A 14,980-nucleotide genomic window follows, 5' to 3' on the forward strand; every position below is an offset into this window, starting at 1 on the left:
AAGCACCCTGTATACTGTTGTTCTGAGAGTTTTTAAGTACCCCATTCCACCCCCGCAGTGGAAGAACACCAGTGCTACTTCAGGCCTCATGGAGAAGGCTCACACTGGTCTGTCCTTTCTGTGCATGTTACATGACATCTCAGCGATACAAGAAATTCTCTATTAAGAAGTGCCAAGGGTTCTTTAGGACCAGAATTGGTCAGTGTCAAAAGCTGTGTTACAATGTTTAGTATACAATGAATTAAAGAGTCCTTCTCTCTGAGCTTGTCACAGAGGAGTTGGTTCTGCTATATTATAACTTCAGCTGCAAGTATTTCTCAAACCTCATAGGCTGGAAGAGGTGCTATTCTTGTTTTAAGAAAATATATCACTGCGAAGTCTGAGAACAAAAATGCTGATCACCTGAGTACATGACGTTGGTAATTCAGCTTGAATAGTCTGTGAGAGGACTGGGATCAATCGGGGGGGTGGGGGATTGTCCTTTATTTTTTGGCAGTAGAGATGGCTGTCTTGGTGGAGTCTGAGGTTTTGTATTTGTGTGAAAATTCATTAGTCTGAGCATTCACACCACCTTCCCCTTCCAAGAACGTACTGTTTCCAAAATATTGCTGACATAAATATTTACACAAAGGTGAATAAGAATAGTTGTCTATTACAGAAACAAATAGATATTTGTGAACACCTTTTGGCAATATTTGCCCAGTTCAAATATACTTTGCAGATTATAACAAGGAAGTTTATGTCCAAAGAAATCTGTTAATCTTTAAGGTGCCACCGGACTCCTTGTTGTTTTTGTGGATACAGACTAACACGGCTACCCCCTGATACTTTGCAACTTAACGCTTAGAGGTAACCTTCTGCCATTGCTTAAACATAGGGATGAAACTGAGATAATGTCTCCAATAAAATGTTGACAGGTAAAAGATTTTAAACTGCTACCACCAAAATAGGTCAAGAAGCGGGGTCAGGGGGGAGGGTCAATTAAGGTTAAAGACAAAAGTCAGATATGATTTTCCTAAAGGAAATCAAGCAATCAGTCTTACCTGATTTTGGATAAGTAACAATAAATACATCATTGTCTCTGATTTCAAAATCCTCCAGTGAATCTATGTATTCAGCTGTAACAAGGTCTGGTTGGAAATTAAATCCTTTATGTTTGAACACAAATTCTTCTGATGGCTCCATTGTTAATTCAGTTTCACTCCTATGTCAAGAATCTGCAGGTTAGAAAACATAAGTTAATATTATTTTTATTTTGGTGTTATCTATCCTTCAGGAAAAAAAATTCACTACAACATAAAAGAGATCCCTTTTTGATAGCAAAATGTACATTAACAAAAACAACAAACTGAATGACAGTATAGAAATGGCACTTTTAGGGACTGGCATGAGAACAGAATATCTTTTTCAGCTAAAAGTGCTGTGTAATACATTGTCTTTGAGTTATTTTCTTGTACAAGTGTCTGGTATTGTTAGGCACTAATACTGCTTTAATGAATTATCTAACTTCACAGAATCTATGTAATGGGCACTTAAAATCAGAGCTACTCAAGGAGCTCACCACAAAATCCAGTGCTTTCTATGAGCTATAACTTAGTCCTTGTGCACAACCAGAGGCGGCATTCCAATTAATTTTGTGGCTGGTATTTTGTTGACCCCATCATATTATTTCTGATTCTCTCTCTCCTATTTCCCTGTTTAATATATTTCTCCCAGTCCCTCTTGTCTAGTAACATAAGTTCAGCAAAATAGGAGGGAGGGAGAGGAAGTTTATTTCCTCTCAAGAGTTTTCTTTGATAATTTTATTTTTGGCCACTATGATTTACAGGTTAAGAATCTTATAAAATAGTGACATCATGCCACATATGTGCCTGTGGAGCATATTGGCTACCAGGCCGGCCTTACCATGAGGCAAACTGAGGCGGCCGCCTCAGGTGCCAGACTGTGGTGGGGTTGGGGGCGCCACTAGGATCCAGAGTGTAGAAAATTGTGTCTGCTGGTGTATATGTATTCTCTCTGCTCTACATGCACAGAGATGGTGGAGTGCTGAGGTAGAGGAAGGAGGGCACGAGAGACATAATAGGCAGGCAGGCAGGAGAAAAGGTGAGAGGGAATAACAGAAAGCAGCAGGAGCTTCAGGGAGAGAGAGGAGGAGGAGGAGCCTCTTATGTACCTTTCTAGCACCCCCAGGAGCCTGGACTGATTAACAACAGCTCCTCAGGGAGCTTCCTGTTTCCTGCTGCTTCCCTGAACCGACTTGAGGAGAACAGGCAGTCAACTGAAGTAGTAGAAGCCAGTTAGGCCCTTAAGATGCTGATATCTTCCCTCACTCAGGCCCTGCTACCAGCCTGCTTATTTGTCCCCTTCAATTCAGTGTTGAGAGCCACTATAGCTGGCACAGAACAGCAGTCATGAGTGAAGGAAGAAAACACCCCTCTGGGGCAGCATTCAGAAAAAGAAAGTCAAGGAAACTTTTCTATCTAAGCAGGAAGGAGCTCTCCTGAGATACGTTGACACAAATGTTCACGGTGAGCCTTCCGGCCCCAGTGAGGATGTGAGTGGTGAGGAGATGCCTGATCTTCCAGTTAGTCAGAGTGCAGGTGACCTGGCAGCTACTGCAGCATCCATATCTCCATCTCAAATGGATGTAACCATGCATATTCCTGAAGAAAAGTGTAGATCAGAGAAGAGAGTGTGGTGGAGGCGGAAGAAACAGCTGCTGCTGAGTTTAGTTCCTTAAGTCTAGATGATCCAGGACTGTGGACCCACTTGAGCAGTAGCCTGAGGGGCTTCCTTGTAGTGCATGGGCCACAGCAAGTGAAAAACTTCATGTTCCCCAAAGACAATGAAAATAGAAGTTTCCATCCAACACATTACTGGTATGATGTGATCCCCAATGGTGACAAAGTGGAGAGGCAATGGCTTATGTACTCAAAAACCCAGAATGCTGCATACTGTTTTTGTTGCAAACTCTTCCAGTCTAATGTTCCAGCCACATTGGGTTCTACAGGAACAAAGGACTGGAAAAATCTGGCTAGAAATCTGGCATGCCATGAGAAGGCAGTAAATCACCAGACAGCATTCCATAGGTGGAAAGAGCTTGAGATGAGACTAAGGTTGAAGGCCACCATAGATGATCAGCATCAAGAAAAATTGCATCAGAGTCTCTTTACTGGCAAAATGTTCTGAAAAGGCTCATTGTCATTGTGAGAATGCTTGCTACCCAGAACTTAGTACTGCGTGGCACTTCAGATCAGCTGTATGTGCCAAACAATGGAAACTTCCTTAAAATTGTGGAGCTGATGGCTGAGTTTGATGCTGTACTCCAGGAGCATCTAAGAAGAGTCACCACCCAAGAAATGTACACACACCACTACCTTGGAAAAACAATTCAAAATGAGATCATACAGTTACTGGCAACAAAAGTCGAACAGAAAATTGTGGCAGATCTGAAGTCAGCAAGATATTACTCTGTTATTCTGGACTGCACACCTGACATCAGCCATACGGAACAAATGACTTTAATGCGTTTTGTAACAACAACAAAACCTAGTGAAAATGTCCCTCAATGGTGACTGTCAGAGAGCATTTTTTAGAATGTATTGTCATTGATGATACTACAGGAGCTGGTATGACATGTGCTTCCTAAAAAGCTGGAAGATACGGAATTGCGATAGCTGACATGAGAGGTCAGGGCTACGATAATGGTGCCAACATGAGAGGAACGAACAGAGGAGTGCAGACATGGATCCGAGAGTTAAACCCTCAAGCAGTTCTCATTCGTTGAACTTGGTGATCAGTGATGCAGCATCAGCTTCTAGTGAGGCTGCTGAATTTTTTAATGTAATTCAAAGCATCTATGTATTTTTCTCGAGTGGAGGTGATAAAGCCTATCAAACACCAAATTGGGAAGATAGATGATGCCACAGTTGCCATTATGGAGGATAATGCTATGACAGGAACTGTTTGTGGGAGAACAGTGGCAGAGGGAAATGGAATCACCAGAAACATACATAACTTCAAATTTCTGTGTGGCTTAGTGTTGTAGGATGACCAGATGTCCCAATTTTATAGGGACAGTCCCGATTTTTTGGGGCTTTGTCTTATGTAGGTGCCCATTACCTCCCACCCCCATCCCAATTTTTCACACTTGCTGTTTGGTCACCCTATAGTGTTGTGGCATGACATACTGTTTGAAATAAATGTTGTAAGCAAGAGACTCCAAGGTGTTGACCTTGATATAGTTGGAGCAATGGAACAACTGGACAAAGCAAAGTCATACCTACAGTCTTACTGGTCAGATGAGGGATTTCAAAACGTTCTGAAGAGTGCACAGAAGTTGGCAGAGGAACTTCACACTGAAGCTATTTCCCCACCCATTCAAGAATACAAGAGTCACCGAAGATGAAGACATTTTGATTACATGGGATAATCCCATAAGAGACCCCAAACAACAATTCAAATTGAATTCTTTAACCAGGTGCTAGACTGTGCATTACAGTCAGTTGAAGAACATTTCATGCAGCTCAAGGAACACAGCAGTATATTTGGGATGTTGTATGATATTCCAAAACTCCTCACTGTATCTGAAGAAGACCTACACCAGCAATGCAGGGCACTAGTGACAATGTTGATACATGATGACATGCATGATATTGATGCGAGTCATTTAGGCGATGAACTGAAAGCCCTTTCAAGATACATTTCAGCGGGATCAACTCAAAAGGCTGTTCTGGAATATATGTGCACAAATAAGATGACCACCCTCTTTCCAAATGCTTTTGTTGCTCTGCGCATACTTCTAACACTTCCTGTAACAGTTGCCAGTGGAGAACGCAGCTTCTCCAAGCTGAAGTTAATAAAAACACATCTACGCTCCTCAATGACACAGGAGAGGCTGGTCAGCCTTGCAACCATCTCAATAGAGTATGAGCTGGCCCAGACTGTGGACCTTCAGGAAGCAGTTCAAATCTTTGCCACCAAGAAGGCACGGAAAGCACCACTTCGATTATTCAAACAGATAAAAATGCCAGTGTTTACTGTGCAGACAAGAAAAGTTAACTTTCAAACACCTGAACAGCAAATGTGTTACTTAAAATTTTTGAACAAGGCATTTTAACTTGTTAGTTCTCCTTTATAGAGGTAGGTAGCAGAGCAGTACCATGAGAGCAGTAGAACAGGAAGAAGGCAGAATTGAGACCTTTCAAAGTTTTGGCCCAAGCGATGGGGCACCATTTGAGCTCCCCGCCTCAGGTGCCAAAATGTTGTGGGCCGGCCCTGTTGGCTACATCCTTCCAACGGTAGAGAGACAATAAAATTGGATTAAAATAACCTTCTAGAGGATTTCACCTTGTATGTCTGTTATAGTATTTGAGTTGGAACAGGTTTAAGAAATCTCCATGTAGTTTATCAGATTAAGTGAATTAATACCCAGGTCTCTCTCTTTAAGGCTTTCCAATAATAGATGTATTTTTTTGTGGTATACAATTAACAAAGAAGAGTAAGTATGTGGGGGAAAAAGCCCTTGTTAGTGTCATTAGACAACATACAAGGCTCAAAAAGAGTAATTCAAGAAAGTCAGGGTTGGAAGGAAACTCAGGAGGTAATCTAGTCCAACCCTCTGCTCAAAGCAGGACCAATCCCCAGACAGATTTTTGCCCCAGATCCCTAAATGGCCCTCTCAAGAATTGAACTCACAATGCTGGATTTAGCAGGCTAATGCTCAAACCACTGAGCTATCCCTCCCCCCACGTGAGTTCAGTGACATGACTTCAGCCTGGCCAGGGGTGAAGGTAACAGCAAAGACTTACTAGTACGGGGGCCAGCTCCAGCCCCCAGAAGGGGCAGGGCCTCGGGCAGAAGGGGCGGGGCTGGGAGGGTCTGCGTCCCCCAGCCAGCCCATCCACGCGCTGCCTGGCCCGTGTCCACCAGTGCTCCACCAGCAATTTAAAGGAGCCCTAGGCCCTTTTAAATCGCCAGCCTGGGGCAGCTGCTCCTTTCGCCTCCCCGCTGTCAGTGGCCAGGGAGGTGGGCCAAAAGGCGGAAGGGGTCCTTTGCCGCGGCAGCGCTTTAAAGTCAGCTGGGTACAGACTGGGGGCCACTTTTTAATGGTACGCCGTATCGCCCCATACCATCTTACTTTCACCCCTAGGCCTGGCCTATACTACAGAGTTAGGTCCACCTAAGGCAGCTTATGCAGACGCGCTGACATCCTGAGTTCCGGGGTTGACCCCCACTGCACCCCTTCCCCCAAGCCCTCGCCCTGCCTCTTCCTCCGCCCCTACCCCACCTCTTTCTGCCCCTACTCCTCCCCCTCTCCCCCAGTGCCTCCTGCACGCTACTGAACAGCTGATCCACAGCAGGCTGGAGGGGGGGAGAGGGCGGAGGAGGAGCTGATCAAGGGCTGCCGGTGGATGCTGAGCACCTGCTATTTTTTTCCATGGGTGCTCCAGCCCCAGAGCACCCACGGAGTTGGCGCCTATGAGCTTATGTCAAACTAATTATGTCAGTGTACAGACTACAGCCTTGCTCCCACCAGCTTAAGTGCCCTATTACATCAACATAACTCCACCTCCATGAGAGGCGTCGGGCTTATGTTGGTGTAGTTAGGGCGATGCAGAGTCTGTGTAGCAATGTGTTACTTACATCCGCTTCTGGCTGTTATTCTTGTCAATTTCACAGCTTTGACAAGAAAGGCTGGTAGGCTCCTTGCTGTAAATCCTACGCCCCGCTCACAGCTTAGCCTTTGACCCCATGGCAGGTGTGGGGCTCCAGCTGGAGCCCAGGTGTCGCCTGGGCTCCCTGCTTTGAACCGGGCTGCTGCCCAGGCTCCTGGCCCCCTGCTCCCAGTCAGGCTGCCACCAGGGCTCCCGGCTAGGAGACCAGCTGCCCCCTGGCTCCCACCTCCCAGCCAGGCTGCCACCAGGGCTCCTGACTCCACACTGGGAGCCCAGCTGCTGTCTGGCCCCTCGGTTCCCTGCTCCCAACTCCCTGTTCCCCAGATGGCAGCCAGCGAAGAGCAAGGAGTCTAGGCAGCAGCTGGGCTCGGAGCAGGGAGCTGGGAGCCTGGCAAGCAGCTGGCCTCAGAGTGGGGATCCGGGAACCAGAGTGGCAGACGGGTTCCCAGCAGGGAGCTCCCTCTGGAGCTGAGAGCCCAGTGCTCTCAGACCTCCACACTGCCCCTCTTAAGTTACTGCAAGCACTCCTGGTAAGGACGTGCCCCACAGACAGAAGGAGGGTAGCTTGGACATAAAAAAACCTCAGCAATTATTGCAGTGGCTGTATACCGACGTAAGTTTGTAGTGTAGTCATGCCATTAGTTGTTACCAAGCAGGAGGTGCAGTCACTGGCCAGGAGATGACAGTCCTGCTCACAATCTCTCTCATCCAGCTGTTTCAGCTTCAAGGAGCAACAAGTTGAACAACACAGGGTGTTTTATACATTTGCTGTTGGACGGAGTGACCTTCTTCTTGTCAAAGCTGATGCAGCCCAATCAGAAAGTGACCTGTACTTCTGTGAAAGAGTTGAAATGTCCAACCAGGAGATGAATCGTGTCCCTTCTCATCATCCAATGAGAAAAACAAGGCATCTCCTGTATGACTTTGTGATGGGGTGTGCACCCCACTCCAGCCCTGATAGAATTGATGGGGGCTGAGAAGTCGATTAGGTTACCTGGTGTCATCTGTGAGAGGGAGGGCCAAGGTTAATTAAGAGTAAAGCCCAACTCAGGGAAAGGCTGGGGGCAGGGCTACTCAGGAAGACCAGGCTTTAAAAAGCCTGTTCCTAAGCGACCAGAGGAGTTTTGCAAGGGAGTTGTGAAGGGAAGCATTGTAGGGGCTACATACATGTAACATTCCTTAAACTTAATCCAAAAAACACCCCCTGATAAAAACAAAAACAACAACAAAGGAATGAGCTGCAGGAGTAAAAAGAGAATGCAGGTAGTAGCCCAGCAACAGAGTTGGGGCTATCCAGTTATTGCACACAGTGCAGCATATATGATTACCTACCCTATGGGCAGGTGACGTATGTGTACATTCAGTGCAAGGAGCTCCTGGTCCTTAGAGACCATTGTGGCAAGGCACCCAGGGCTGACGAGAGGGGGGGAAAGCCAGTACAAATTACCGGGGCCCGGTTTCCCCCTCCCTCTCATCGGCCCTGTTTAGCCGGTCCGCCCTTGCTGAGGGGCCCGAAAATTTTTTTACACCGGGGCCCGAACCCGCTCTCGGCAACCCTAAAGACACCTTCTTGGTCTCACCAGCCTCAGCTGTTTTTAGCCCTGGTGAGATGAGTTTGGGGCAAAACAGTCCCTCTTGGCAGCACAGGGGCAGGCAGTCCATCCTTCTCTCAGCCAGTGTTTTAGGGCTTGTTTTTAGCAGTGGCTGCAGAACTTTCGGATGAGAAAAGCCACTTTCATGGGACTGTGTGAGGAGCTTGCCCCCACCCTGTGGTGCAAGGACACGAGATTGAGAGCTGCCCTGCCAGTGGAGAAGCAGGTGGCTATTGCAATCTGGAAGCTGGCAACTCCAGACAGCTACCGGTCAGTCGCAAACCAGTTTGGAGTGGGAAAGTCGACCTTTGGAATCGTGTTGATGCAAGTTTGCAGGGCCATTAATCGCATCCTACTCAGAACCGTGACTCTGGGTAATGTGCAGGAAATAGTGGATGGCTTTGCACAAATGGGGTTCCCTAACTGTGGAGGTGCAATAGATGGGACGCACATTCCTATTCTGGCACCACCCCACCTAGGATCCGAGTACGTTAATCAGAAGGGGTATTTCTCTATGGTTCTCCAGGCGCTTGTGGATCACCGTGGGCATTTCATTGACTAACACAGGCTGGCCAGGAAAGGTGCATGACGCATGCATCTTTCGGAACACTTGGCTGTTCAGGAAGCTGCAGGCTGGGACTTTTTTCCCAGAGCGGAAGATCACAGTAGGGGAAGTTGAAATGCCCATTGTGATCCTTGGAGATCCCGCATACCCATTAATGCCATGGCTCATGAAACCCTACACAGGGAGCCTTGACAACAGCAAGGAACGGTTCAACTATAGGCTGAGCCGGTGCCGAATGACTGTGGAATGTGCCTTTGGCTGTTTAAAGGGCCGCTGGCAAACTCTGTATGGGAAGCTGGACTTGGCCAAACACAACATCCCTGCGGTTATATCCGCATGCTGTGCCCTCCATAATATTTGTGAAGGGAACGGTGAAAGCTTCACTCAGGCATGGACCTCCAAGGTTGAACACCTGGAGGCTGAATTTGCACAGCCAGAGAGCAGGGCTATTACAGGGGCCCAGCCTGGGGCTGCAAGGATTAGGGATGCCTTGAGGGAGCAATTTGAGGCTGAAAGCCAGCAGTGATATCTGGTGCCCTGCATGGGAGTGAAGTGCAGTAGTTCCAATCTTTAGGAATCAGTGTTTGCTAAGCAGACAAGCAGACTTGCAGTGCCTGTTTATTTCCTGGGCTAAGGAGTCTTTTACTTTATGCAATAATAAAGAATGTTTTCAAAGCCAAAAAATCCATTTATTGAAAAGACAAAAAATTTATTTATTGAAAAGAAACAAGGGGGTGGAGTGGGGAACGGTACAATCACAGATTCGCGTATGTCCTGTCTGGTGTGCTGTGCAGTGAGTGCTGCACTTCAGGACAGCTATACTGCATGGTGATGGCGGTTGAGTGCAGAGGGTAAGGGTCATGGGTTTCAGGGGTGGGTGGTGAAGATACTGGTGTTGGAGGCAGCGGGTGGTGTGAAGAACACGGAAGTTGGGGAAAGTGGGCTGGAGGTGACAGTGGGGCACAATGGAAAGAGTTTTGGGACAAGGGCTGTGGGGGGGTGTGGCGTTTGCACTTGCAGTACTGCTCCTTCTGCATGGCTACGAGCTCCTGGATAGCGTCTGCTTGGGGCTCCAGGATGCTTACGAGCCGATCCGTGCTTTGCTGCCGGTGCTCCGTGCATTGCTGCCGGTGCGCTGCATTTTCCTGGCGGATCCTGCTTTCTCTCTACCTCCAGTTCTGTGCCTTCTCATTCTCTTTAATAGATTGCCGCATCACTTCTTGCAGCATGTCTTCTTTGCTTTTTCGCGGTCTCTTCCTGAGTCTTTGCAGTCTCTGAGCAGGTGACAAGAGGGACAGCTGAGGTCTCAAGGTTGTTGCAGCTGTATAGGCAAAATGCAACATTTAACAGAGGCAGCATTGTTTATACCAGACAGAGTAATGATTCCCCCCGCACTTAAGGAGTAGAAAACACACAGGGTCTACACAATTGCATAATTTTCCCGTCAGAAACAGAGCACACATATCCCACAGGAGCCTCAAAATGGTGAGTAAGGGGGACTGGTTGTTTCAGGGCTGCACTGTCCTCTGGCTTTCTGTGCCTTGGGGAGAGCCAACAGCTTCAGGGGGCACCTACACTGAACACTGTCCCAACATTTTCCACAGGAGTTCGTCCTGGACGATATCTCACTGCTGAGGGTGACCTGGGAAGCAAGGGAGGGTCTTCTACGGCAATGTGACTTCCGCCCTGGCCCATATGCAGCTTGCCTGTGTGCAGCAATGGTCCCCCCGCCCCTCGTGGCACAGTGACGCAGGCACGTTAGCCTGGCTGGGACAAGGACCACGGTGACTCTCCCGATAAACCTGCGCAAGCGCATTGCACACGTTCTGGATGAGACATTCGAGGAGATTACCGAAGCCGATTACCGCGATGTGATAAACCACATCAATGCACTATTCCGCATCTAGGCATGCATGCCTAACCCTCCCCTCCCAAAGAGCCCGCACCAAAAAAATTCCTTCCCGAAAAAAAAACCGCTTACCGGGAACCTGCTCTTCTGTTTGTCCTCCACCAAGTACCGGCCGCTGCAACTCGCTACCTTCCTCCTGGCTCGAGAAGAGCTCCTGGCTGCATGGCTCCAGGGTGTCTCCATCCGGCCCACCACCCTCACTCCCGTTTTCCTCCTCCTCCTTCCCCCCCCCCGGCTCTGAAGTGTCCATGGTGATGCTCGGAGTGGAGGTGGGGTTAACCCCAAGTATCGCATCCAGCTCTTTGTAGAATCAGCCGGTGGTGGGGGGAGCACCCGAGCAGCCGTTTGCGTCGCGGGCTTTGCGGTAGGCACTCCGCAGCTCCTTCACTTTAATCCTGCACTGCAGGGCGTCCCGGTCATGGCCCCTTTCCATCATGTCCTTTGATACCTTCCCGAAGGTATCGTAATTCCTACGGCTGGAGCGCAGCTGGGACTGGACTGCTTCCTCCCCCAAAAACTAATGAGGTTCAGCAACTCGCCATTGCTCCATGCTGGGGCTTGCTTGGCACGTGGAGGCATGGTCACCTGGAAAGATTCGCTGATAGCACTCCACGCCATGCTGGGCTGAGCAAACAGGAAGGGGATTTTTAAAATTTCCGGGGAATGTAAAGGGTGGGTCACATGGTTGGTTACCTGAGGCCAGGGCAGTAGAGTTTGAACTGATGACCAGAATGGCTAGAACAGGTATTGTGGGATACTGCCGAATACTTCTGGAGGCCAGTTACAGCGCATTGGGCGGCCACGCTGGTGCCGCAGCGCTGCAGCGGTAGCGCAATACACGCTATTCCTCTCGGGGACGTGGAGTACATGCAGCGCTGCAACCACGGAGATACAGCGCTGCAAATGCCTTGCCAGTGTGGACGGGGAATGAGTTACAGCGCTGGGGGCGGCTTTACAGCACTGCAACTCGCAAGTGTAGCCAAGGCCTTAGTTAACCAGATTTTTTGACTTACTGGCACGCCCCATTCCCCCAACATTCCGGATAACAAAGCTGTTACTGTATCTCTTTAAACTCAGCCCAAACCTGTCAAGTTGAGAAAGCAAAAGTTGAGCAGCAAGAAGATCTGGGGAATGACCAGCTTCATCTACTCATGCAAGAACCAGACTTGGGGAGTTTATCATTTTGCTTCCCAAGTGCACACTAGGGGCAGAACCATACCAATGTGCAGTGCCCAGAGAATCCTCTCTCTTGGGGACCCCATAAAATGTTCAAAATGTTCAATTTGATACTACATTTTTGGTTTTGCCCAATGAATCTGCTAATCTCCCTGTTTAGTAATGGAGCTTTTAAATCAGATTGAGGAATAATGTTGTTGGGTTGTTTTTTTTTTTACAGTTAGATGTGTCTATGTAAGAGCACCATGTGATAAAATAGTTGGTTCATAAGATAAAACAAACTTCATTCTACTACATAAATTAGAAAAATAACACAATGAATGATATGCTCTCACCTAGCAGGGCTGCAGTCACCTTGAAGATTCTCCCCCTTCCTGCTTTCTGAATGCAATCAGCTCCCTTGCTAATTTTATTTTATTACTTGCATTTTTTTTTTCAATTTCTAAAAAAATTTCAACTTCCTTTTACCCTTCAGGCTGCACTACAAGCTCTACAGAAGTTTTCAGCTTGATGGACACTGCACAAGGGCTGGTCTAGAGCGGTCACTCATATGCAGCAGTACAGGAGTTATAACCTTTCTACAAATTCCAACTGTGATGTGTAGAATGACATCAGGCCTGACAACAGTTGTACTCGTACACAAACCTGTTTCTCCCTTAACTTTTCCATCCACCTCTGCTGACACAGCAGGAACTATCAACTACCAGTTAAAAACTCCATCATCTTGCTGATATTGTAAAACAAATGATGGCTTAAATTACATTTACTTTCACCAGTCAACTCTTTCACACACACTGTTGTTGTGACTTCTTTGTTGGACAACCACACACACACAAAGCATTTCAGGATCAGATTCCCATGCCACTCAGCTTATTGCCAAAGAACGGTGATGGAAAATATTTCCACTGCATACAGTTCTCTGCTGAAGCTTATAAGATATTTAATTCATTCACAGATTTACCAATGGAAATGTTTTACTAATATATTATATAATAAAATAATATTTACCTTCTCTTCTCTATTTCTGCTGCTCCAAGACACAAGCCCACACTTCTGCCTAACACTTCAATAAACAAGACTGATATTCACTCCTGGAAACAGGAAAATTCTTTCTTTACAGCTGGTGTGCAACCTGATTGGAGTTTTAAGGGGGTGTTTTTTTTTCTTTTGATCTCTTCCAACCTTTGACCTGAAGGCTGATCACTAGTGAAAGATTACCAAGCAGGGTAGTTCTTAGAAATGTGAAAAGAGTTCAAAATGTCTGAATAAAAACATGGTAATATGACTTCAATTTCCTGAGTGTGTCTGAATTAAATACTGTAACTCAACAGTAAACTATTCAAATGATAGTACTGTAGTTTTAACTTTCATTCCAACTTTTTCATACCAGCAGCATCATTAAGGAAGACAGATGAAATGGAAGGAGGAAAAACTATTGGTGCTTTTTGTCCCTGATGAATTATGTGAAAATGACCTATCCACAATCTTATAGATTTGAAAATATGTCCACTTACTTTCAGGTAGTTTATTCATAAAAGGAGAAAATCCTTTGATATACCATATTGACACACACACACACACACACACACACACACACACACACACACACACACACACACACATATCTTTTTGTAAAATATTTAGTGAGCAATTATTATGAAATTTAGTTCCTAATTACACAGTTTAAATATTACCAAGCAGAGTGTGTGTAATTACCACTTTCATGGGTTAAACCTAGGCCCTTTGGTACTGAACACATAGACCTTTACCACTACAGCAACTCTTCTAGGCCATGGCTATGTTTGTAACTTGGTACTTTCTGGGGGGTTTTATCTGCCTTCAGCAATCTGCAACAAGGGATCCCTGATCAGTTCATAGACACCGCATTGTTATCCCGCATTCAAGTCAATGTTGCCTCCCATCTTTGTGGCCTCACAGCATGGTGCTGTTTCACTATGAGCGCTCGGCATTCTGTTCAGCCACTGTTCTGTATGCATTCTGGGATTTTTTCATGCTGTGAATTGTGAGACTTAGTGTCAAATGCTTTAATTCTCAAGATGCCTCTTGTTTTCATCCCCTCATCCTTCTTATGTTTGCAAACCAGCAGCATTTTCAAAGTAAGTGCTGCCAGGAAGGCAGCATGGGGGAAATTGGCTAATGCTGCACTTCTTATGGTGATGAATGTAGACAGGCTGCCGCATGTGCAATGAGCACAGAATCAGGGATACAAGGGCAACACCTGAGGAGGAGGAGACTGATACTGAGCAGAACTTTAGAGCCCTGCCCACTTGCAGGCACCCCCCTGTCTACTTAGGAAGGGGAGAATGCCACCAGTGGCACTTTCTCCAGCTGACCAGCTTCTGGAAATCTAGAAGTGAAACAATTCAGCTCACTGCAGAAGCTGCCAGGGAAAAGTGGGCCAGCAGAGCCAGGAGCCACCCACGCAGACAGCCCCTGCCCTGTGAATCATTCCCCAGGGAGTGAGAGTTCTCACCCCGAGCCTTGGCCTGCTTTAAGAGAAAACAGAAGTGATTTCATTTGATTATAATATTTTGTCCCTGCTGGGAAAGCAGCTTTTATTAGCACTTCACTTTCACAAATACAACATAGAACTGTGCCAGATTAACTTAATATGTGTGTGTATGTTTGGGAAGAGATACGAAGACATCTCTACATATGCAACAATATGTCCGGGTCTTCCAAGAACAATGGTGTAAGTAGCGGGCTCCCATTATGGAAAACTGAAATACTGATTTAAGGGACAAATGTCCAGTGAAGAGAGGCCCTGGTCTGTGTGTTCTCAACTGTGCAAGTTGCTGCTTTGAGTTGGGCTGCGGGGAGCTATTGTGCAACCTTCCCGGCCAGACCCAGTTTGGGGTTGCAGAATAGAACTAAACACACATGGTTACAACATAGTGTTCAGGGACTGACAAATCCACAGAAGAGGGGAACTTCAGAGATAAAAGATGCTGCTCCACCCTTCATTCACTGTAGTGAGCTACAGCAGCAGCAAGAGGTCAACACCTCAGAACTGTAGGTTAAATTATGTAAACCGAGATAC

The 14,980-nt window shown here is 46.8% G+C and overlaps 1 protein-coding gene across 3 annotated transcripts in view; it reads right to left on the reverse strand.

The window, feature by feature from the left end:
• Nucleotides 1-13,924, reverse strand: part of LOC135982315 (amine sulfotransferase-like) — a 56,878-nt gene extending 42,954 nt beyond the window's left edge. Inside the window, exons 1-2 of one of the 3 annotated variants that reach the window (XM_065588366.1) lie at nt 12,928-13,087; nt 1,044-1,217 (exon numbers count right to left, since the gene is read on the reverse strand). In XM_065588366.1, coding sequence (XP_065444438.1) covers nt 1,044-1,185 — 142 coding nt within the window. In that variant the 5' untranslated portion in view covers nt 1,186-1,217; nt 12,928-13,087. Of the gene's footprint in view, nt 1-1,043; nt 1,218-12,254; nt 12,440-12,927 lie in introns of those variants that run through there. The other 2 variants (XM_065588367.1, XM_065588365.1) reach the window with 2 other exon arrangements.
• Between the last annotated feature and the right edge of the window lie 1,056 nt (nt 13,925-14,980).

This window comes from Chrysemys picta, chromosome 3 (genome assembly GCF_011386835.1).
Source record: "Chrysemys picta bellii isolate R12L10 chromosome 3, ASM1138683v2, whole genome shotgun sequence".
In the NCBI taxonomy this organism is placed as follows: Eukaryota; Metazoa; Chordata; order Testudines; family Emydidae; genus Chrysemys; species Chrysemys picta.